Consider the following 25940-nt stretch of genomic DNA (forward strand, 5'->3'; position numbering starts at 1 on the left):
TCGTAAAATTGCTTTATAGACTAGTTTTAAGAACATACAATATCTGGTCATCGGTGTACCGCTACCTGTGAATCGAAACGACAAGTGTAGGCCTATAGCTTCGAAATTTATGGGAGAGACACCAAGACTGAGACCGACGTAGCACAACAAACTATTCCGAATTGTGCGTCCGTGTTTAATACAGACATCTCTGTAGGTGATTCTGGTTTCTCAATCGAATCAAAAGTCCGACATTGACAAAATTGACATAAAATATGTCCGAAAAGTTATGTTTTATTAAACTGACTGATTCATCTGCTTTGATATCCCCTAAGCTACATGTAAACAGTCCGGAAAGACTGACATCGATGTGTCCCGGGCCCCCATGCATACAGTATGGTCGTACGTGTTCAAATATTTCTTCACAGTTTTGCAAAATATCTCGTCAACCGGGCGCATGGGCAACGTCTTTGTACGTTGGTCAAAACTAATGACACTATAGGTCAGGATATAACATCGGTCAAAGTAAGATTGAAATATGGAAGACGAAAATGCTTTCATCGATTGACCAAAATGAGAAGGAACGAGTCAGTAAATATCAAACCATAAAGGGGAGATCTAGACTGCCCTCTCCCATGATTAATCAACTGGGAACAAAATATATATTTCGATCGACAGACTTACACAACCAGAAACAGCATTTTATTCAGATTTAAAATAAGTCACTGCCTTTCCTATAATAACACCCCGTTTGCGTTTCGATCTACTCTACTCTGTTCCCGGCGTTATATACGGCCTACTACATGTGAGTGGCCGTATAACGCCGGGAACACCACAGACCTGTACGCAAGGCTAGGACTATGATTGCTATGTCATAATCTGTTCACACGAGAAATTACGTCTCCATACAGATTTTACGTAAAAGCATTTCGATAAACTTCGAGGCACGATCTGCTTGTGATATTATACCATTTCTCGCCATGACAGTGGTGGCAATCCAAGCGCCACATCAGACAGGGCATAATGATGAATGGGCTACATAGAAAGTTATATTTTCTTCTAATGATTTTGCTAAAAACGAAATAAACGTTGGAAGCGATTTCCTGGCGTAGCTTCATCTTTCTTTTCACGTTCTGTTTGGCGGGATTCAAAATGTCGACGACGCTGTTGGCGATCCATTGCAAACGAAAAGCCAAACTGAAAAGTAACGCGTCAGCGCGTACCGGACCAATGCACATCGTAGTGGGCGCCCCGTCCCTCAGAGTCCAGTTTTTAACACTCTGCGGGACGTTCCCTCAGAGTCCCATATTTTACACAGTGCGGGACGTCCCTCAGAGTGCCATAAATTACAGTTTGCGTGTCCCGCACTTTGTCCCTCACTCCTCTGTTTTTGATACCTCGAAATACCTTACTGTATACAAGGCCTTAAAATTTACTGTTAAAATGAACTGAATGTTGAAAAAAGAGTGTAACTTTTGTTCAAAAATTATTCTTGCCAAAAAGGGTTGAAATGTTCAGGATGTCAACCATTTACATACTGCAGGAAACATCGAAGAATACTACTTACTGGATAATATATGAATTAGTACAGATAATGAGTAGAAATCCAATTCAACAGTGCTTAAAAATTTATTTGATAGCTTTCAAAACTTGGCTGTCTATGTGAAATGGCAAATAGTGTTGTTTATTGCTGTCGTATAATGGTAGTACCAATCTGTATGAAGTGTCAACAGAATTCAAGGGATTATGAAAAAGTAAGATTGTAAAAGAAATTGATTAACTCAGCCAAAAGGTGGTGCATGAAGTTGAAGACACATACTGTGTTCCCACTAGCCAAACCAACGCCGCCGGTAACTAACGGTTTTGATTGGTAAACACCTGTGGATTAACCCTTAATCTCTACTTATGTCCATACACGGAATTTCCTCCGGTGTTTTTTAGGAAAACACCGGTGTTTTGCGCCCTCTACGTTCAATATATGTCTATAGTAACGATGCTGAAGTTAGACTCGGTTTCGGATTCGGTTTCGGATTCAGTTTCGGATTCGGTTTCGGATTCGAGTGACTGAAAGAAATTTTATATTTTCAGCCGATTTAGTTAAAATGTGGAATACTTTATTTTTCACTTGGAATTTATTTTCGTTACTTTCGCTGGACCTTTTTTCAGCTAAAATAAAATAAAATCAGACTAGACAAAATGAAAATAAGATAACAGTGAAACAATGAAAATATTTTCAGCTGAAATAAATTTCAGTGAAAATAAAATGGACCATAGTACTTCCGTATGCAAAGATAAATACTTGTCATCAAGAACAAGTTTTTAATGGATAACCGGTCGGCATATGTAATATATATTTCACAGCATAAATTGTAGCATGTATTTCATGACATAAATATTTCACACATAACCATAACTTCTAAGCTTACAGTTCAAAATTACTAAACACTTTCGGCACTAGAGCAAGAAACTATGGTGCATGTGCATGACTACACAAGTCAAAAGTGTCCACCTCAATTATTAGCATTATGCAGTTAGGACTATTTAAAGACATACAGTCACCTGTAATCTAAATATGCCCATATATGGTCAAAGGGTCGTTCCTTGGTATTCAAAATGCCCATGTGAGGGCGCTGTTTTTAAAAGCGGCCACCCGCTTAAATCTGTGATTGGTTAGATTTTCTCTTTCAATTGTAACTGTGGCAAAATTGGAACAGGTGACAGTATACCTTTACGCTAATAGTACTACGCACAATTCAAAGAAATGCATTCAATGCAATCTTTATTACACAACATATTAACTGATAGCTTAGTCCGGGAGTTTAGTATAGTACATGTTGATCAACATCAACCAAACATCAAAGTAATACAACACATTAGCATTACACCATGTGACACACATTGTGACAAATAAACAAATTAAAGTATAAATGTTTTTGTAAGTGTTGTTTTCCTCCACTTACTGTCAATTTCGAATTAAAGTGCTTTGAAGTTTTCTGTAATTTCTATTTTTTAACCATTTTATTTTATTTTGTAAATAGCACAATTTATACCGACAGGCAACCCATTAAAAACTTGTTCTTGACGACAAGTATTTATCTTTGCAACATACCGAAGTACTATGGACCATTTTATTTTCACTGTAAAATAATCGCAATCATACCAATCCATAATCCAATAACACTAGTCAGAATTCGTAAGATAATAGTTGTAAACACAGACACAAAACAGCACAGAACAGACAGAAATTTATTTCAGCTAAGAATAGATTTTCATTGTTTCACTGTGATATATTTTCACTTTGTCTAGTCTGATTTGATTTGATTTTAGCTGAAAAAAAGGTCCAGGGAAAGTAAAGAAAATAAATTCCAAGTGAAAATAAATTAATCCACATTTTAACAAAATCGGCTGAAAATATAAAATTTCTTTCAGTCACTTGAATCCGAAACCGAATCCGAAACTGAATCCGAAACCGAATCCGAAACCGAGTCTAACTTCAGCATCGTCTATAGTACAGGTTGGATATAAACAACAATGGCGGATGTCCAGGACGCAACTGTAGCGGCGTGTCTCCTGTATTTTCACCTTCATATGCGATCCAGACGGATTCAACAGTTCAATCGTCGCCTCAGGAATGCATAAATGGACTCACAACGAGACCCAAACATTGATATTCTTGCCTCGCTATTCGATGAGCAAGATCACTAAAACCCATTAAAATAATTTTTCACAAACCAAACAAAGGAAAGAATCTACACTGCGACTGATGAGAAACCACACTCGGGTTTCGAAACGCTAGCGTCAAAGGGCCACTCTATCAACTTTGTAACACCATAGGTCCGGCTGCGTCTCGCCATAAGCTTTCCCCACACAAACAAAAGATTACCGTACACACTAATCCAAACTTCCCTACAAATATCCGAGGCGAAACAAACATTTTTTATTAACACAAACAATCGGATAAGAATGTAGGAACACATTTTGAAACGAACCAAACACAAACTCGACACAAAAACATTTTGGATAGTTAGGTGGGCAGCCTCTTTCACACTTTATACATGGGAGCGAGAGATCTGTTGTCTTCCATGGTTCGTGTCGAGTCCAGCTATGCGTACTGTGCACTCGAGCTGATAGGTCAGAGGTAATGTTTTGGACAAAAGTCGTCGCGAGAGGGCGTTTACACCGTCGTTAACCGTTCTGACACACAATTTGCGTCGGCGCGCCGTTGCAGGTCTGACGAAATTCGACGCCGTAGATCGACGCCGTCGCAGCACCGTCGTTAACTGTTCTCACACGTGGTTTTCGTCGTTGTTTACCATAACAACGGCGTTCACAACGTTGTTAAATGCTGTGTCAGAACGGCCCTACAGATTCAATTCTTGTACATTTGTTTGGTTACAGGCTGGAGATCATGGAAGCAATGGCATTGCATCAAGAAACTGCTTATGAAAGACTGTATCGATGGACGCAAGGTAAGAGACATCTCATATGTCACAATAAAGAACGGAAATGCAAAAAGCTTGTTGTTACCCACCAGACATCCGTTTTTTGGATTTGGGGCTTCAAGTGATATGTCGGAAATTGTACCAAAATCTCATGTACCGGTATACCTGCCTGTGGTGGGGTTATTGTTTGAATGTAGAATTTCAAAAAAAGGAAAAAAGTCTGAACATCACCCTTGACTTCCTAAGCTTCTGCAAGTTCAGTATGATCAAAACAGAGTTTGAAAGTTATATATCATGGAGTTGAAAAAAAAATCCTTAGAATTCTACTGAAAGGCTTTCACTGAAAAGCAAAATATACAAAACCTATATATAAAAAAGTTGCTTCTTTTCTTCTGCACATGACAACCACAGATCGGCATTAACAGTAAGCCTATTTTGTCATGTTCAAACTTTCAAAGTCACTCCCACACAATAGTAATTTGTAACACACATAGTCAGGATTAGGACAACATTTATTTCCCATGATATTTCAAATATCCACTACACTTCAGCCATTGTCATTTCTCAATGTTTGTAACAATGTCATTTCAAATTTTAGACATTGTTTTTGCATTGGAATTCAACTCACATCATCAGTCAATACACATCGCCAAGAAATGATTTGCAAACCCTTGTGTGTATTATATCATTACATGAGACGACAGCGCAAGTAGCATGAGTGTATGCATTCTGTCTTTGGTATTTCAATCTGTAGGCATTCTGTTATCAATTGTATTTTATACATTTATCTGTTACATCAAATCTTGTATTAACATATTTGCTTAATTTATTTTCAAGCTAATGTGGATTTGAATCATTGATCCTAAATTCATACTATCAAGTCAAACAACAGAGTGTCCCTGGTTGAGTCAGTTTTCCAGCAAAAAAATAGTTTTACTGTTACTGCACTGTACTTTCCAAGACACTATAAGGTGGCAATATTATTGTTTAACCGGCATGCATGCATTATTTCTATTTTCCCTTGCAATGCATTTTCCAGGTGAATGTCGTATGTTAAGCAGTGACTCTGTAGAAGTGTCACCATTACTTTGTCAAGCCATGCAGACTTTACAGGACAGACCAGTTCTCTTTAAGTAAGTGCAGATGAGGTTTGTTATTCCTTTAATGCAAGCTTCTTCACAATCAATGGTTCAAAATGGCCGTGTGGTCTGATGACACAGTGATTTATTGAAAATGCCAGAAGTATCATAGTTCTTTGAACATGAAGTTGATAGCTTTTCAAGGCTTTTCCACTTGCCATTCCATCTTGAAACACAAAACATATACCATATTACTGCTGCTCGTGTCCAATATCTCAGGGCAAATGTCCCATGTATATCGACATATTTGTTCCTGCTATAATTTAAAAGGTACTAAATGAACTATTACAATAATATCACTTTGCATGTGCAGGGAATAAGATTTGGTTTCTTGACAACATGAGTTTTAAAGGTCTGGTGAAATGCCCATGTTGCAAAATCACAGAAATACAGTTGATGGTCTATAAAACAGTTACATTCATTTCTTTTTTCGTTTAGCGCGCGTGATTATGAAATATGGCAAAAGAAAAATGCAATGTGGGCGTGTCCCCCGAGCCTCTCCAGTCGACTTTTTTCGGCTTTCCGAAGTTTGCCCGACGCCGTATCTCATAACGGGAATTAAAGTATTTCACACCTCCGTAAGCTCCCTACGGGGGGTAACTTCTAGGGTTTCCGCTTACATGATCAGTACAGTGTCCTCCTTCACTATGGGAGAACGTTGTTCTTTTGGTGCCTGTGACAGCGGCAAGAACATGAACGGCTCAACTGTAAACTTTTTCAAGTTCCCGTCAAGTGTTTAGTGTTTGAACCAGAATGTGCTTGTCTCTGCTGGTTCGTACGATCGGCCACGGTCCCTCGGCTGAGCCTGCCTCGCTACTCGCTACACAGAAGGTTGGGACCGCAATGCAAATCAACAGCATGAACACCAACACTGAACGTTGTGACTGCCATTAAAATGCACTTGTCTTCAACACCGAACGTCGGGAACGCAATGCAAATCGACAGTAACTTAAAACGTAAATGGGACCGTGATTAAAATGCACTATAACTACAAATCAGCTGCATGAACAGCAACACTGAATAGACTACCATTAAAACGAACACAAATACGGAACGTAGAGATCGCGATACAAATCATGGAGGTAGAGTCCTTCATGATACAAATCGACAGCAACACGGAACGCGTCGTTGGGACGGCAATTGAAGAACAACGGGGAATACCGGGCCACGAGGACCGCGATGCAAATCGGCCGCAACATGGAATGTTGAAGACTGTGATTAAAATGCACAACACAGAACATCGAGACCGCCATGTAAATCAACTGCAACACCGATCCTTGTTGCCTCGATTAAAATGCGTATGTCTGCTATGTATAGCAAAAGTTTCAATTCTCGCGAGCGAGCGTTCCTATGCCCGCTGTACACTAGACAAAATGACGTCAAATTTATCGCGAGGGCTCGATTGCGTGTGTCTAAGTTTCAATTCTCGCGAGAGCCATTTATGCATGCTGCACACTAGACTAAATGACGTCAAATCTCTCGCGAGACTTGGCTCGATTGCAAATACGTACGACGGAAAGAACGCAATAATACGGAAGTAGACACAGTTTTTGCGAATCGCCGAGAGAGAAGCGCAGATTAAACAAAAGACTAAAAAACCAACGTTTTTTCTTTATTTTCACCATATTTTTTAAACAAAATCAGTTTCGCCGCTGTGGCGAATTAGGATCGATTTTTTTTTCGCCACTTCGGATTTCGATTCGCATTGGCGAACGTGGCAAATGGGCAGCGCGAAGACTGGAGCCTGTTTTGTTAGCGGATACCGGGCAGAGATAAGGCGGCGTTGGACCGCTATTCGATGTAAATGAACACACCTGTGACGTCACAGACGGCCAACTATTAATCCCCGCTATGGGCGTGACCTGAGTGTCGCAAAATGACCCCATGAAAGCCGCGCATAGAAATATCAAAAAATTAACACTTGCGCGTACTTTTAGGTTGCAATTCTGTTGCGAGTGTAATAGTATTGACCCCCTGGAAGATATTCAGTCACACAACGGGACCATTTCACCAGAGTTTTAATGGATGTGGCATGTTTAATAAGTGCTAAATTCGACCATTCATGATTATGTCAAAATATTTTGATTTTTTATTCAGATCAAATACGGGGCATAAAGCATATCTCTAACATTGTCTGATTCTGTTTAAAAAAATTTTGATTTCTTTATAGTCAGATCAAATATGTTGCACAAAGTATTTCTTCAACATTATCTGATTCTGTTTAATAATTCCAGAGATAATGCATGTTCATGATAATCTATCACTCACATATGAATTCCAATTGCCAAGTGTCTCTTATGTATTAGTTTCCTGACAAAATATGTAACTTCACAATGAAAAGTTGGGGGGGGGGGGAGTCTTATTGATTCTGTACCTGTACACCAGTATATCTATTTGTGGAATAAGTCCAATTTATTTTGTCAACTATCACTTTTTCAGCCTGAATCTCTCATACGTGGATGCATATATGTTCTGCTTTCAGATACTCTCTTGATGAGTTTGGTACAGCTAGAAGAACAGCTGTTGTACGAGGTTTCATTGATGCACTAACACGGGGAGGTAATATTTCAGTCACTCAGCTAGTCAATCATTTTCATAAGTGCTTGGAAAAGTACAGGAATTCCTCAGATTCAAACTTTATGTATACTCATCTATACAATACATAAAGTGAGTATATGTACAAGAGTACAAGACCTTATTGCAACTACATTAAAGAGTAAATTCAGTTGTCTTTCTTAGCACAGAATAAATGATAAGTCAAACCAGACAACGGAACAGAGTAGAGCAATGTATTTCATTGCTCAAATTTTTTCACCACAGTCACATTTTCTAACTGTTGTTGAACACAGGTCCATCTGGTACACCAAGACCAATAGAATTGCATGCCCATGATCCTTTGCGCTATGTTGGAGATATGCTTGCTTGGCTTCATCAGGCTAGTGCTTCAGAAAAAGAACATTTGCAGAGTTTGGTCAAGTTGGTCTCAGAGAAAGGTAAGGCAGTTAGGCAGGCACTTTTTTAAAACCAAATACTTGATGCGCCATTCTGTACAGACAGGGTAATATGCACATTTTGTGATATAGTTATTGTGACCAACACAATTACATTGTGAGTAGTTTTCAAAAATGTTATCAAACAAGTGTGATTTCCATGTAACAATAGAAACTGTTCTGCAAGCTCAGTCTCTCAATAAATCCACAATAGTATTCAAGTGCAATATATAATATTATAGGGTTATTCACAAAATACGGCCCTGTATGGACTCGGGCTCACTGAGCCCGAGTCCATACAGGGCCGTATTTTGTGTATAACCCTATTATTGTACACCTCCCTCCATTAATCGTCCGTATAAACTAATTCTATGGTAAATTTTGAGGGATGCGGCACGCGCGATATGAGTTGAACGCGCGCGATCTACTGCTCCGTTGTACAACTCCCTTGCGTTGGCACGAAGCCAATTAATTTTGAGTGCAGTACAAGCAAACTTTGCTGAATGTTTTCAATTTAATTAGTTTTTAGCTCCGCTGTCAGCAACGCGGAGCTTATCAAATAGGTTGATTTTCCGTCGTCGTCCGTCGTCGTCCGTCGTCCGTCGTCCGTCGTCGTCGTCGTCGTCCGTCAACAATTGCCTTCTCCTCTGAAACTGCAAGTCCAATTGCTTTGAAATTTTATATGCAGTTCACTTGGGGTGACTACACTTAAGTTTGTTCAAGTCGTGGTGAAATTTGCATATTTGTATTTTTGGGGCAATTTTTGGTGTTTTTGGTAAAAAAATCTTCTTCTCTGAAACTGCTTGTCCGATTGCTTTTAAATTTGATTGCCGTTTACTGAGGGTGACTTCAGTCAGATTTGTTCAAATCGTGGTGAAATTTGCATATTTGTATTTTTAAGGCAATTTTTGTCATTTTTGGTAAAAAAATCTTTAAAAATCTTCTTCTTCAAAACTACAAGTCAGATAGCTTTGATATTTGGTACATATGTCCCTAGGGATGATCTATTTTAGATTTGTTCAAATTGTGCAGAAATATGCAAATTTGCATTTTTAAGGCAATTTTTGCCATTTTTGGTCAAAAAATGAATTTTTCAAAAAGTACTGGTCTGATAGTTTTGAAATTTGGTATACAGGTTCCTCTAGTTAAACTTAGTAATATGTATTGAATTTCTGATGAAATCTGTAATTTTGTATTTTTGGGGCAATTTTTGCCATTTTTGGTCAAAAAATGTGTATTTCCAAAACTGCTCATCTGATAGCTTTGAAATTTGGTATACAGGTTCCTACAGATGAACTTAATCATATTTATTGAAATTATGATGAAATCTGCAATTTTGTAATTTTGGGTTAATTTTTTCCATTTTTGGTCAAAAAATGTGTATTTCCAAAACTACTCATCTGATAGCTTTGAAATTTGGTATACAGGTTCCTACAGATGAACTTAATGATATTTATTGAATTTATGATGAAAGCTGCAATTTTGTAACTTTGGGGCAATTTTTGCCATTTTTGGTCAAAAAGTGTGTTTCTCAAAAAGTACTGTTCTGATAGCTTTGAAATTTGGTATACATGTTTCTACAGATGAGCTAAGTAATATATATTGAATTTCTGATGAAATCTGTAATTTTGTATTTTTGGGGCAATGTTGCCATTTTCGTCTGAAAGTTTCATTCTTAAAAAACTACTCATCAGATAGCTTTGGTTGACATGTTCTTAGGGATGATCCGATGTGATATATTCAAAGTATGATGAAATCTTCAATTGTGTATTTTTGCAGCTATTTTAGCCACTTTTTTCTGGCCACTACATTGAGCTATCAAAGATTTCCACCTTCTTCATCAACATGTGTCAAAAATACCGGTAGTTATTCTCTACATAAACACAGCGGAGCTATATCGGCCGCTAGGTCGCTTGTTTAAAATAAAAATCAATTGCATTTAGACTCAGTTTTGTGTTTAGCGTGTTTTAAACCTTATACTACGAACACATTTTGGTGGAAGTTGTTATTATGTCTGTAACTCAACATAAAATAGTTTGTTTACATCCGATAATCGCTAGGTCAAAGGTCAAACAGGCGCGTCGCGCGTCTCCCGTATTCGGAACTCCGCGTACTATACAAAATACGGAAAGTTATTGGACGGTCAAACTCCCATAGGTTACGGCAGTAGGTGTATAATAATATATCATACCAGTATATTGATGGCGCAAATACAGCGATCTGATTGGTCTAGACGCGATAACAACCATGGTATATTGGCGATATACCATGGCAGGCATGTGTGCGAGCTCTAAGCTTGAGTAAAAATCCGTTTTTGACATTCCACACCAGAATTTTAATATACAGTTATGATATAATAGCAATAAATCACATCCAGCGATGGTATACCACTCAATTTTGACCAGTTCACTTCATATATGAATAATTAGATTCATATACTTAAGTATGCCCTGGAATATATTTTGATATTTCAAGCTTTCACACGCCAATGTTGTCTTAAGGGGGCACTGCACCCAACACAGCATATTTTGCTCACAAATCACTTTTTTGCAAATATTTAATTTTAATTAATTTGTTAACAGAAGATCAAAATATTGGCTGGGTTCACCTTGTAGCTTGTCAAGCAGTTGAAAGTTGCCTGATAAAGAAGTTAATTTATGCAAATATATGCAAATCACCCAATTTCCTGGCTTCTTTTTCCTCCCGATTTCGAAAATTCCAAAGAATTTAACTCCAGTCTGGCTGGGTCAAATTTTCTAAAATTTTCACATTATGTACTTTAAATGCTATTTAACAAAACGACATTTTTGTTTGGCAATAAAGTTCTTACATTTTGAATAAGAGCCATTTTAATTTTGCCTATCATGATTTTAGTCAATTTTTTTGAGTGTCAGTTTTTAAACCCTTGCCATTTTAGAATGAGGATAGATAATACCAAATTAAATCGTTTTTTTCTACATATACTCTTCTTTCAAGTAAAATATTAAATTTCAGAAAATAGTGTCAAGTTTTCGACTTAAATTAATTTTTATCATTAATACCAAACTTGAGGTTTTTTACCCCAAATATACACCCACTTCATCCTTTGAGTGAACTACTGCTACCGTAATAAATTTTAGAGTCTCTGCTCTTTGAAAAATAATAGTATGAGGGGGTTTCCTTGTCATCTTTGATGAGCAATATTGCTTTGAAAAAAAACTGTGTTGGCAACATGCAGCTCCACCTTAAGTAGATCAACCCAGCTTCAGTGTATAATCAGTAAGTGTCCTTTATCATAGACAGAGTTTGTTAGAAATCTGAGAACCACAAGAGGATGTGTTTTTAATGATATGATCCAACAGTGTTTGTCAGAGTGGTTTTACAAGGAGTTTGTAGAGTTTTATTGAACATTGAAACGGAGATGTTTGTCAATAGAAAGGAATATATATGAAATAGTAACATACAACTGCTCTGAGTGTGTTGACTCCTATGTTGCACAACTCTGACGGCTATAGTTGGCAGTTTATTTTGCAATACCATAATGCATGTGTTTTCCTTAAAGTCATCGTTTCCATCTTTATGTCTTTGTATCATGTCATGATGTTCAGGACTAAACCAGTTGTGAGATGGAATAGGATAAATAAGGAAATATTGTGAATTTTGATTTTGTTATCATGCCAAATTTGAACACTACAAATGATAGTATGTATGTCAAAAACATGGTTTGTTAATGTATCATTTTCTTTAAAGTCAGTATTTTCTACAGCAGAATAACAAGTAGAAATATACCAGATTTTTTCACATGTCTGTTTCAGCTGGTAATCTACAACTTGAAGACATTATTGGTCACATAACTGAAGGTGTGTGTAGACCATTCAAGGTAAGATGATCTGTCATGACAAGACAATTCTTGTACTTTCATTGATTATATTGCAAACTATGATTGAATGCTTTATGACACAGTCATTCTGCAATATATCACCAGTAACACACACTCATCTATGTTGGCAGTGTTTTATGACACAGTCATTCTACAATATCTCAGCAGTAACACACAGTCATCTATGGTGGCAGTGTTTTATGACACAGTCATTCTACAATATCTCACTAGTAACACACAGTCATCTATGGTGGCAGTGTTTTATGACACAGTCATTTGAGGGGTGAACAGGTTAACAGCATGTAGCAGTATCAATTATTGAATTTTCGTAATTAGTCTTATTAGTCCCCACGGACACCGTCCGGGGGGACTTATAGGTTTGGTCATGTCCGTGCGTGCGTGCGTGCGTGCGTGTGTGCGTGCGTCCGTCCGTCCGTCCGTTCACGCAGATATCTCAGACATGCCCGGGTCAATTTCTTTCAAACTTTGCACAAGGATAGTACCCAACCCCATACAGATGCACGTCGATTTGTTTCACAATGCGATCAAATTTGGCCGTGTTAGAGGACTTTTTAGTTTACACCACCATAGACTACCATGTATTAGTCAGCTGTCCATAGAATCCCATGTATAAGGCCAAGTAAAATAAAAATTTTGTTTCTCATCGTATTCATATTGCAAAAAGGATTCAGTGACACAGTTTTTAGTCCCCACGGATGAAGTCCAGGGGCCTTATAGGGTCATGTCCCTCCATTCACGCAGATATGTCAGATATTTTGACAAAATGTCAGTTGACCTTGGTGACCTTTGACCTCAAATATACATATTTGTCCATAACTCAGTAATCACAAGTGCTACACCCTTCATATATGGTATGATGGGACACCTTATGACGCCACATATTGTACCTCATTAATTATGTGCATATCTAATTTTGCGCGAGCCAATAGAGCTAGAGGTCTGATTTTTGGTATATAGGGATAACTTAGCAATACAATTTTTTTGACAAAATGTCACGTGACTTCGGTGACCTTTGACCTCAAATATACATATTTGTCCATAACTCAGTAACCACAAGTGCTACATCCTTCATATATGGTATGATGGGAGACCTGATGACGCCACATATTGTACCTCATTAATTATGCACATATCTAATTTTGAGCGAGCCAATAGAGCTAGAGGTCTGATTTTTGGTATATAGGGATAACTATAGGATAGAAATTTTTTGACCAAATGTCATGTGACCTCGATGACTTTTTACCTAAAATATACGTTTATGTCATTAAATAAGTAACCACAAGTGCTATGTCCTTTATATTTAGTAGGATGAAACACCTTATGACAACACATGCTTTGCTTCATTAATTATGCACATATCTAATTCTGGGCAAGCGAATAGAGCTAGAGGTCTGATTTTTGGCATATAGCAATACAATTTTTTTTTCAGAATGTCATGTGACCTCGATGACCTTTGACCTTGATTATACATATATATGCATAACTCAGTAACCATAAGTTCTATACCCTCCAATCATGATGTCACATCTTGTACCTCATTTATTATGCGCAATGTATTTCTTGGCTGGCCAATACAGCTAGAGGTCTGATCTTTTTTCCCGATTTAGAACCATAACTTAGACATGCCTCATGTGTTTCAAATTGGGAACAACGACATAGACCTATGTGCCCATAGATCTCAACATATACACTCCAGTGATACTTCTTAATGACCACATTTCCCTGCCCCATCAAGACTAATACTCCTTTATAAGTGGGGACTATGTCATTGTCAATGACTTGTATGTCAAGAAATACTGCATCAAATTTCATGAAACTTGGTACAGATGTTAAGATCACATTGCTTTAACAGTGTAAAAGACATTTATCAGTGTCAAGTTAATTAATTTGTAATTGCATATGTAATGAACTTTCCTAATTAGAGTGATATGTCCACAAATACTGTGTTGAATTTGATGAAACTTGGTACAGATTTTGATCTCATAGTGTTGTAAATACAAATCAATGACACTTAGTGATATCATTTACATGTATAAATTAATTGCTTGTTTGCATTTACATGATGGATTTTTGTTTTTAGGCTGAATATTCAGTGTTAGGATAGGATGCAAAAATGTTTGGGAGCATCCTGTTGATTAAGTACTAATTGATTCATTTTAATGACCTTTTGTAATTAGTATGGTGGCTTACATTGGTGATGACCTAATGACCTTTTGTAATTAGTATGGTGGCTTACATTGGTTTTATGTTTTTTTGGCCATTAAGCCCCATCTGTATCATAGTATTTTTAATCACAGACCTAATTAATGAAGAGGACGCTTTCCTCTCAGAGGATTTGTAATTAAAATACCCATTTAAGAAGTGGGGACTGTGTCATTGTCAATGACTTATTTTGTAACTTTTTGTGAATATTTTGTAACCTTTTTATGTAACTTCATGATTTTACCATAATAATTGTAACCAGTAACTGTCACATCATTATGGCCACATACAACCTTCTATCTATTTCAATCTTCCTACCTGAATGTCTCAATGAGAATACATCGTTAATAATATAGGTGTAGCAGATAGAAACCATCTGGCCAATTACATCATTTTTAGCTACTATAGACTATAGTCTATAGAAGCTATTGGGATGGGTATCCGTCCGGCGTCCGTCGTCAGTCTGTATGTATGTATGTATGTATGTCCGTGTTGTGAGGCGTCCGTCCACTCAAATATCTTGAGAACCGCAGTACTTACTGATTTGATATTTGTTGTGTAGATGAAAAATATGATTTGAGAAACTATTTTTTTTAATTTTTGATATTGTTGAAAATAGGCAAATTAATGCCAAAAAAGGTGTTTTTGGAAAAAAATCTTCTTCTTCATAACCGCTGGTCAGACAGCTTTGTTATTGGTATACAGGTCCCTAGGGGTAACCCAACTTAGATTTCTTCAAATTGTGATGAAATATGCAAATGTGTTTTTTTAAGGAATTTTTTTTGTCATTTTGGTCAAAATTTGACTTACATTGTATGTAATTCTTGTACTGTATAAACCCTATCAATTCACCCAGAAAAAATAATTAATATGATTTTAAATAATTGAATTAATTAGGAAATCATCAAAGCCAAAATAATTTTAGTGTAGAATTATCAGAAAGTTCAACTTTTTTGATAATTCATAGTGAAATGTTACCATCTTGGAAGATTAAACATGTAAAGGCAACTTTCCTGAATCCCAACTTTGACATATTCTGAACCGTTATTTATTGTGCCCTGTATGTTATCTAAAAGAAATTGCTCAAAATAGTCAATAGAGATAGAGATAGAGATAGAGATAGAGAAAGTTCTAATTTCCATTTATGGTTGACTTGGTAAGGATAAAATAAAATTACTTTTTAAGGAAAAAAATAGAGTGGTCAATTAAAAGAGTGGTCAAAGTGATAGGGTTTTTATGGTAAAGCCCAGTGGGCTGTAAGATTCCTCATGTGCTATTTATAGCAATTATGCAATCTGTGTAAACAGTGCAATGAAAGTTACATGATTCCTTATAATGCTTTTGATGACCTTGAACTTCTTAAGTTTCAAACATTTGTCTCTTCAGTGTGCTTTCTCTGAGTATGTACAGTCTCAACTTATTCAACAGAAAAAAATACAATGTTAATCAAAGATATCCACCTTCTTCATCAGTACATGTGTCACAAAAGTTATTCTCTACATAACACAGCAGAGCTCTGTCAACTGTTGAGTTGCTTGTTCTTTCAAAACCGCTGGTCAGACAGCTTTAATATTTGGTGTACAAGTCCCTAGGATGACCTAAGTGAGATAATTTCATACAGTCAGGAAATACTTAATTTTGTATCCATGTCTATAGTAGCTTCAGGGACTTTGGCCCTATGTTTACTGATTTGCATGAAATATGACCCTGGGAAAGTCTGCTTTGATTACATAGTGCAAAGTACCTTTACAGAAAGCCACTAGCTCATTTTCTATTGCCATGTGCCACAAATTTTATTTATTTAATCTTTTCAACCATCATGCTATACGATTATTGCAAGTATTGGTACAATCGTAGATTCAAGCATTGTATGTCTTGCTTGAAATTACAGAAAGTATAGTGTTTCAAAATGTGTTCAGAAAAATATTAAAGCTACAGAAAATATTGACATATAAAATCTGTCCATACAAAGTATATATACACATACTACTATTATGTGAATCTTAAAACTTATTATTCAAGCATTTTAGTCATGTGGCAATGGTTGTCATGAATAAGAGTGTATTTTGTACAATTTTTACAGGTCCGTGTGGAGCAAGTTTTAGTATCAGAACCAGGTCCTGTAGTTTTATACAAATTAGCCAACCTGTTGAAGTTTTATCACAGTATTATCGGGTAAGTACCAGACATGTACAAGTATTTCTCCTATTTGTCAATTTATACAGATTTTTTAGCTCACATTTAGTATACCAATGTGAGGTAATCGTATAAGCTGAATCAGTTCATTTGCATCCGATTTGCATGTCTGTATGTATGTATGTATGTATGTATGTATGTATGTCTGTCCACATCAAAAACACCTAAACCGCAGCACCTACTGTCTCAGTATTTGGTGTACAGGTGCACCTAGGGGTGTAGATGTGAATTTGTTCAAATGAACTTGTCAGTGTCAAAAATATGCAAATTAGGGAAAAAAAGGAAAAACCCTGCAAATTGCTAAAACTCTGTAACCGTTGGTCAGATAGGGTTGAAACTTTGTGTGCAGGTTTCTTTAGGTATTCTAAATTAGGTGTTTAAAATTTTGGATGAAATTTGCATGTTTCTATTTTTGGGGTAATTTTTTCAGTTTTTAGTCAAAAAATGTTTTTCTCTGAAACCACTCATCTGATTGCTTTGAAAGTTGGTATACATGTTCCTCAGGATGACCTCAGTCAAGTGTATACAAATTGAATTGAAATTTTCATATTTGTAATTTTGGGGCAATTTTCCGATTTTTTGGTCAAAAATGTATTTATTCAAAAACTACTTATCTGATAGCTTTGATATTTGGTATACAGGTTCCTAAGGTTGATCAAAATCAGTTTTATGAATATCGTGAAGATATCTCGAATTTAGTATTTTTGCTGAATTTTTTGGTTAATTTTCTCAATCTAAGTAAAATTTCTTCTTCTCTGAAACCGCTAGCCCAATTGCTTTTAAATTTGGATTGGGTGTTTGCAAGGGTGTTACCCTTCTAATTGTTGAAATTACAACAAAATTGGAAATATTACTGTTTTGGAGCAATTTTTGTCATTTTTGGTCAAAAAATTTTAAAAAATATTTACTTTTTAAAAGCCCCTGGACAGACAGCTTTTTAGCTCCGCTGTCAGAGACGCGGAGCTTATCCGATAGGCTGATTGTCCGTCGTCGTCCGTCCGTCCGTCCGTCAACAATGGTCTTCTTCTCTGAAACCGCAAGTCAGATTTCTTTGAAATTTGGTATGGAGGTTCATAGGAGTGACCTCACTCAAGTTTGTTCAAATTGTGGTGAAATTTGCATAATTGTATTTTTGGGGCAATTTTTCCTGTTTTTGGTCAAGAAATCTTCTTCTCTGAAACTTCAAGTCAGATTATTAGCTACTATAGACTATAGTGTAGAAGCTATTTGGATGGGTATCCGTCCGGCGTCCGTCGTCAGTCTGTATGTATGTATGTATGTATGTATGTATGTATGTATGTATGTATGTATGTCCGTTGTGAGGCGTCCGTCCACTCAAATATCTTGAGAACCGCAGTACTTACTGATTTGATATTTGTTGTGTAGATGAAAAATATGATTTTGAGAAACTATTTTATGTAATTTTTTGATATTGTTGAAAATAGGCAAATTAATGCCAAAAAAGGTGTTTTTGGTAAAAAATCTTCTTCTTCATAACCGCTGGTCAGACAGCTTTGTTATTTGGTATACAGGTCCCTAGGGATTACCAACTTAGATTTGTTAAAATTGTGATGAAATATGCAAATGTGTATTTTTAAGGAATTTTTTTGTCATTTTTGGTCAAAATTTGACTTACATTGTATGTAATTCTTGTACTGTATAAACCCTATCATTCACCCAGAAAAATAATTAATATGATTTTAAATAATTGAATTAACTAGGAAATCATCAAAGCCAAAATAATTTAGTGTGGAATTATCAGAAAGTTCAACTTTTTTGACAGTTCATAGTGAAATGCTTACCATCTTGGAGGATTAAAACATGTTTAGGCAACTTTCCTGAATCCCAACTTTGATATATTCTGAACCACCATTTATGTTATCTAAAAGAAATTGCTCATAATAGTTTGTCATGATAGGGTGGTCAAATAAATAGAGATTGAGAAAGTTCTAATTTCCATTTATGGTTGACTTGGTAAGGATAAAATAAGATTACCTTTTGAGGAAAAAATAGAGTGGTCAATTAAAAGAGTGGTCAAAGTGATAGGGTTTTTATGGTAAAGCTGGGCTGTAAGATTCCTCATGTGCTATTTATAGCAATTATGCAATCTGTGTAAACAGTGCAATGAAAGTGTAATGTGATTCCTTATAATGCTTTTGATGACCTTGAACTTCTTAAGTTTCAAACATTTGTCTCTTCTGTGCGCTTTCTCTGAGTACCTACAGTCTCAACTTATTCAACAGAACTTACTTACAATGTTAATTTGAAAGTTAAAATGTGCTTGGTTAATAGGATGGAAATACTGATATTAAAAGATAACCAGCTCAAGATTCTTTATAACCTGACAGATATGCTGTTTTTTTATGACGTAAATCTTGATTTAAGCAAGTCTTGTTTACTTTAATTAGAATGTAATTAACTCTCGTTTATTTGCTATTATAGACTAATATAGTCTGATGAAATATGCAAATCTGTATTTTTACGGAATTTTTTTTCCATTTTTGGTCAGGCCATCCTGAAATGAGCTATCAAAGATATCCACCTTCTTCATCAATACATGTGTCACAAAAGGTTATTCTGTACATAACACAGCAGAGCTCTGTCAACTGTTGAGTCGCTTGTTTTTTCAAAACCGCTGGTCAGACAGCTTTAATATTTGGTTTTAATACATGTCCCTAGGATGACCTTAGTGAGATAATTTTATACAGTCAGGAAATACGTAATTTTGTATCCATGTCTATAGTAGCTTCAGGGACTTTGGCCCTATGTTTTTGAAACTTGGTATAGAGGTTCCTAGAGGTAACCTCAGTCAAGTTTGTTCAAATTGTGGTGAAATTTGCATAATTGTATTTTTGGGGCAATTTTTCCTGTTTTTGGTAAAAAAATCATCTTCTCTGAAAGCGCACGTCGGATTGATTTAAAACTTGGTATTGAGGTTCCTAGGGGTGATCTCCATCAGATTTGTTCAAATTGTGGTGAAATTTGCAGAATTTCTTTTTGTCAAATTTTGCTGTTTTTTGGTCAAAAAATTATAGTTTCTAAATTTCTTATATAGGCCTAAATGCTTTCAGTTTTATTATATGCAGCTTTCTATTTGACCTTAATTTTGTTCATTGAAATTATGGTAACATTTATATTGTATGAATTTTCGTGCACATATTGCTGTAAATCATTTTTCACCATTCTTCGCTTCTATGTCAACAACAAACCTAATACGCTGATAATTACTGCCAAATTTACATATTTACTACGTTTTGCTATTATTACAATAATTTAAACAAAATCATTTTTGCCCAGTTCAAGTTCAATATCTCAAACACTTTTGTCATTTTTTCCCTCATTGTCATCCACTTAACTATCACAGCGGAGCTATATCGGCCGCTAGGTCGCTTGTATATTTGGTGTACAGATGTCCAGGGATGACAATAGTTAGATATGTGGAAATTGTCCTGAAATATACAAATTTGTATTTTTTATAAGACAATTTTGTCATTTTTGGTCAAGAAAACGTGTTCTCAAAATTACTTGTCTGATAGCTTTGTAATTTGCTACAAAAGTCCCGAGGGATGTTATTCGATAGATTTTCTGCTCAAAGTGTTGGGAAACCCCCAAATTTTTATATTTTAGGTAATTTTCTCAGTTTGTGACCTGTAATGACCTACACCAACCCAGGATATGTTGTGAGACAGTTTCAAAGGCTGTGAACATAATTTTGTCATATTTGGTATCAATTTGTTGTAAAATTTGATCCAGACAAAGCAGAGTTAAATTTTTTTAATTGCGAACCAATTTTTGCAACTTTTGCATGTAAGACACACAAGAACTGATGAGAAATTTGGATCCAGGATAATTCCAGATGTCGTATTCTCACATTCCTGGCTGCTGGGAGTGCGGGATCGAGAGTGTGGGAAAAATCGATCCCACACTCTCAGAAACCGTCCCACACTCTGCAGTAAATATTACACGACCTCTGATTGGATGATAAGCAGTCTGTTTTGTTCCACGCGCAAAATGTTATCCAATGGCATGACGAGTAACACACGGACTAGAACTACAAAGTAAGCAGGTCAAAGTACAGCGGCAGACGACAGAGTTGTCACGATTTTTGATAATATTGTACGTGTCCAATATGAATTTAACGCATTTTGTGGTCATGTGAGAAAAAGAATCTCACACACCAAGGACCTGGGATCAGATTTCTCACACTCGTTGGGGATATTTTGTCTCACACGAGCCGCAGGCGAGTGTGAGACAAAATATCCCCAACTCGTGTGAGAAATCTGATCCCAGGTCCTTGGGGGTGTGAGATTCTATTAATCACCCCCCACCAGTGGAAGGCATTTCATTATCTGCAACTAATTTAAGTGCTGTTTACATTGAATGAAAGCTCTCATAGCATTAATTAAAACATCCCCAAGGTTGTAAATATATTTCCTGCCAGCTGGTCTTATGTAAACATGGTCTACCAAGGGGTGGAACATTTGATATTCAGGAGGGGGTAGGGTCTAGAAGATTGATGAGAAGCATAACTTTTTTACCAGATCCCTTGTACATTTTTTCCCACTTTATTTTTTCCCCACTCTCCCACCTTTTCTTTTTGTCAAGCCTATTCTCGCTACTTTTTGACATTTGCTTATGTATGTAGTATCTGCTTGTCCCATTGCTATAGAAGTTGATATGCATGTTCCTCAAGATGACCTCCAGTGCCTAAGTTGCAGACCTTATTTGCTTTTGTCATTCTTGTTTTTCTGGTTTAAATATTTCTTGATTTTACCAATTCAAACCGAATGTGAGCACACTGTCCTTGACGGTATTTTTCAACGATGGAATCAAGTAACAAGATGGAGACATTCATTCTTGTCATTTACAAGTTATTCAATTCTCGGCACACAGTCCATGTAGCCGACAATGAGATGCAAATGATATGCGGTAAAGGTCTCCTCCACTAACTTTCAGCTGGTTGCTCACTTTCTACTATTTTTATAGTATTTTATACAAAGGCACAGACTTATTCTACCTTCAACTTAAAACTGATAGTGATTTTGTAGCTCATTCTTTACTATTTTTCATAGTTTTTGGTAGTCGGTAACAGACACTTCGTGTTCGTGTCGGCTACATGGACGATCTGCCCAATTCTCACTAAACAACTCAGTGGGTTGTTGAGTGATAGCTGATAAGAGTGACCATAAGTATATGTATTTGATGGAAAAGTTTATCATTACAGAAATCATAATGAAGACTGAGGTATAGTATATAAGTTGGAAATTGAAGCCCTTATCATTGTTGTTGGTTGTATCAACATTTGGTTTCCCTCTATCACATCAATCTTTATCTACTCACAACATGCATTGATCCTGGCCTAGGGCTACATGTATAGTTACCTTATTCACCTTAAATCTCAAATAATGTGACCTTATCAACTCTGTGGAATCTTTCATCACCAATGAGCCTGTACAAATCCATCACCCAAATTAGTCTGTTTAAATTTATGGTTTTGGACCCTCTATTGCCACAGTACTATAAAACAATTTAGACTGCAATCAAGAAGTATTAACTGGATAATCAATATTGAAATATTGGACCTTGAGATACCAGATAACCAATATTGCAATATTGCACCTTGAGATAGTCCACATAACCAATATTGCACCTTGAGACTGGTATGTTATTGTGTGTTGATCCATTTAGCTGGCAAAGCAAATCAAATTCTTTATCTTTATCTGTTTCATTGATATAATATGATTGCCAGGATTTCTTGTACACTTGTCATTTTAAACACCTGTGCATGTCTCCTTGGTTCATGACTTTTAGCATGTCTCATGTAAACAAAATCACAAATCAGATTCACAAATCAGACTCAATGAACTGAAGCAAATTTCTTCTATACACAGAACAGCTCGATCCATATTTCAAAATTCTGACAACATAGTTTTGATATTCATAATTTTCTGATTTCCCATTGTGAATATTGAGAAGATAAACCTCCTTTTCCGCAGAGGAGATAGCAATTTTGTAATTTTGTCAACATAGATTTTTGACAGCCACACAAATATTTTCAAGGAAATTAAACGGCAAAAGAAAGGGCGTTGATTTTGTGACGAAGGAAATTTGCATGTCTGACAGGTGTTTTGATGAGGCCATCTTTGTTGCTGATAACTTCACCTTGAAAAGTGTACAATTTTTTATAGCACCTTCAAACATTGACTTCTTATTTAATTTACTCTTGACTTTTAACCATAATCAATAATTTTGGAACCTAGTTATAACAAATAGTCCTGAAATTAAATTCTTAGTTACAAATAGTTAAGAAATTGATAAAATTGAAGAAGCCTGTAGCAAACAATGTCTGAGTGCACAAATCAAGGGGAATTGTGGGTAGCCTCACTGAGGGATGGATGGCTTTCTAATGATCTGAAACAGTTACAGGCTATTCACAACAAATCTTTCATGAACTTACACAAGCTGTAAGACAAAAAGACGCCCATGACTTTGATGACATTTTTAGATGATTCCATTTAAGACCTTGTGGTGCCAAAACTATACACAAGCCACTACTTTTGTTACTGTTTTTGGATTACTTATTATTATTTTTGCTGTAAACATCCACTTACAAATATATTGTCTGCTTGTTTTTCAATACCATTCACTATTTATCATATTCAATAAATTTTATTTGCATTTCACATACGTGTCTCCTGTCACATTTCTTCCTTATCTATTTAACATTTTAATATGCCAATAGCAGCAAACATCAAGTTTCAGCATCTTTGGCACAAAAATGGGTTAATATTTCACGTTGTGAAAAATGGCTTTCAGCTTCACTGCAAATTAACTCATTGGTCATTCTTGATCACAGAGACTTATATAGTTTGTAAATGTCGCAAATAAGCCATATATGCCAGTTGTGTCCCCAGTGCTATTGGCACTATTTTTGATTTCCCAAGCCCATAAAGAACATTGCTGTGTGATGCCCTTTATTTCTTCAATATTCTTTTGTATTTGCAGACAACTGTTGAATTCTGATGCAGTACTTCTGAGTACAATATCTGAAGTGCATGAATTATGTCATAGAATGTTTTACAATTCTCTCAATTGTCATGCTCAGAGACTGATGGAAAAGGTAATTGTTTTGCTACTTGTTCATTTTACACCACAGTAGTCACAGTGTCTATATCCTGAGTTGATATATTTTTAGAATTCTATATTACCAGTGTATTGATGTGATATCTTCAAACACAACTCTTGTTTTCTAAGATTTTTCATACCCTGTATCATTAGCATGCTGCAACTGATAGCTTAAATAAAGGTGAAATGAAAACATAATTTTCAAATTTTCAAAAACTATAATACCATTTTGCTTATCCTATCTCACATATGCTTATATAAATGAAAAAATTGTCAGCGATGCGAAAAATTAGTCACAATTCTCGAAAAAGTAGTTGGGTGTCAGCCCCGCTCACAAAACGCAATTTGACATACCCGCAAACGTCCATACTTCTGGTTCTGTGGTCAGTGACGTCATGTGAGTCAAACACAAGTGGCGTGCTTGCTATTCATTGCTGTGGTTCCATAGCCCTGTCACTCTTTGGCTGGTTGTGTTGGGGGAGTGGGGGCCCCAACACAACCAGCCAGGGATTGGAGGGCAATAACTGTACAGGGTCAGGAGCAAGCTTTTTTAGCTTCCCTACAGACCCCCCCCCCCCCCCCCCCCCCCCCCCCCCGACAAAGAAAAAGGAAGTCCGGAGAAACTATTGGCAGCTGAGTCAATACTCAAGGCTGTGCATGTGTTCGGTGCACTTTGAAGACTTTTGTCGTTTTTGTCGTTTCTCTGAGCATCATAGCATCAATTGGATTACAAAAAAGTCATTCCGCCAGAAGCCGGATGCTATTTCAACACTTTTTAGCTCATATTTGGTATGTATATAAATACCAAAAAGAGCTTATGTGATGAGTCGGTGGCGTCTGTATGTCTTTATGTCTGTATGTGGGTATGTATGTGCGGATGTATGTCCATCACATGCAAAGGCTCCCATACCGCCAAAGCTACCATCTCAGTATTTGGTGTACATGTAGATGCAAGGGTTGAGATGTGAGTTGTTCAAATGAACATGTCAGTGTCAAAAATATGCAAATGAGGTAAGAAAAAGGGGAAATCCTGCAAATGTGCAGGAGTGGTGGCATGCCAGTGACTGACCTTGAGTCATTTCCTGTCATTGTTTATGAACTGTTACATATTAACAGACCTGCTCCACAGTACTAGAGATTTCCCATAATACATCATGATTTGTACCAGCGTAGATTCCCCTGTGAAGTCTACCATGTCTCCCATGTGTAGACAAATTCCTGGACTAGTTGTAAAAATTCTGAAAACGTACTTTTAAAACACCTTTCTTCTCAATTCCCATTTTAAAGGATTAAGAAAATTGTGCTTGATTGAGAGAAGAGAAAGGATATTTGTAAATTTTCCTCAGCCATACAGAATAAAGTGATGGAAAATAGGGAGACTAGTTGCACCTGTTTTATGAAACAAAATGGATTTTTTCCAAATAGAAAAGACTAAAGAAATTTACATGCTAACTTTTTTCAGACAATGACCCCTTCAGTTTGCCATAACTTGCTTCCCAAAACTGTGACATTTGTAGTACCTGCAGAATGTGACATTTATGATTAATTGACGGTTTCTTTGAAATTTATTCTACAATATTTTAACGTACTTTTAATAAATATAATTAATCAATTATCTAGAGACTTCACATTATTGCTTTTATACAGAACTGAAAAAGTTATAAGAAAACTAACGTCGTTCGTACAAATCAAACAGCATTGTGGGTAATTTATTGTACTGTGTGCTCAAACTAAGAGGGACTAGCTGTGTTGAAACATTCTCTGTTATGCATGCTGCTAAAGTTGACCTCCAGTACCTAAAGTTTCAGACCTTATTTACTTTTGTCATTCTTGTTTTTCTGGTTTAAATATTTCTTGTTGTTTTTCTGGTTGTACTGTGCAGAAATCATTGTCATAACATCAACGTAGAATTTTCCTGCACTGAACAGATAGAAACAACACTTATTGTTGATCTTTGGTACCCATACTGGTATGTACCAATTCTGAT

General features: G+C 36.3%; 1 protein-coding gene across 3 annotated transcripts in view; it reads left to right on the top strand.

The window, feature by feature from the left end:
• Positions 1–25940, top strand: part of LOC139118335 (conserved oligomeric Golgi complex subunit 6-like) — a 76544-nt gene that overhangs the window by 40250 nt on the left and 10354 nt on the right. For all 3 annotated transcript variants that reach the window (XM_070681596.1, XM_070681598.1, XM_070681597.1), the window contains exons 7-13: positions 4378–4448; positions 5461–5554; positions 8043–8119; positions 8410–8553; positions 12345–12409; positions 16716–16807; positions 23834–23948. In XM_070681596.1, the coding sequence (XP_070537697.1) occupies positions 4378–4448; positions 5461–5554; positions 8043–8119; positions 8410–8553; positions 12345–12409; positions 16716–16807; positions 23834–23948 (658 nt within the window). The remainder of the gene's footprint in view (positions 1–4377; positions 4449–5460; positions 5555–8042; positions 8120–8409; positions 8554–12344; positions 12410–16715; positions 16808–23833; positions 23949–25940) is intronic.

Source organism: Ptychodera flava, chromosome 19 (assembly GCF_041260155.1).
Source record: "Ptychodera flava strain L36383 chromosome 19, AS_Pfla_20210202, whole genome shotgun sequence".
Classification (NCBI taxonomy): Eukaryota; Metazoa; Hemichordata; class Enteropneusta; family Ptychoderidae; genus Ptychodera; species Ptychodera flava.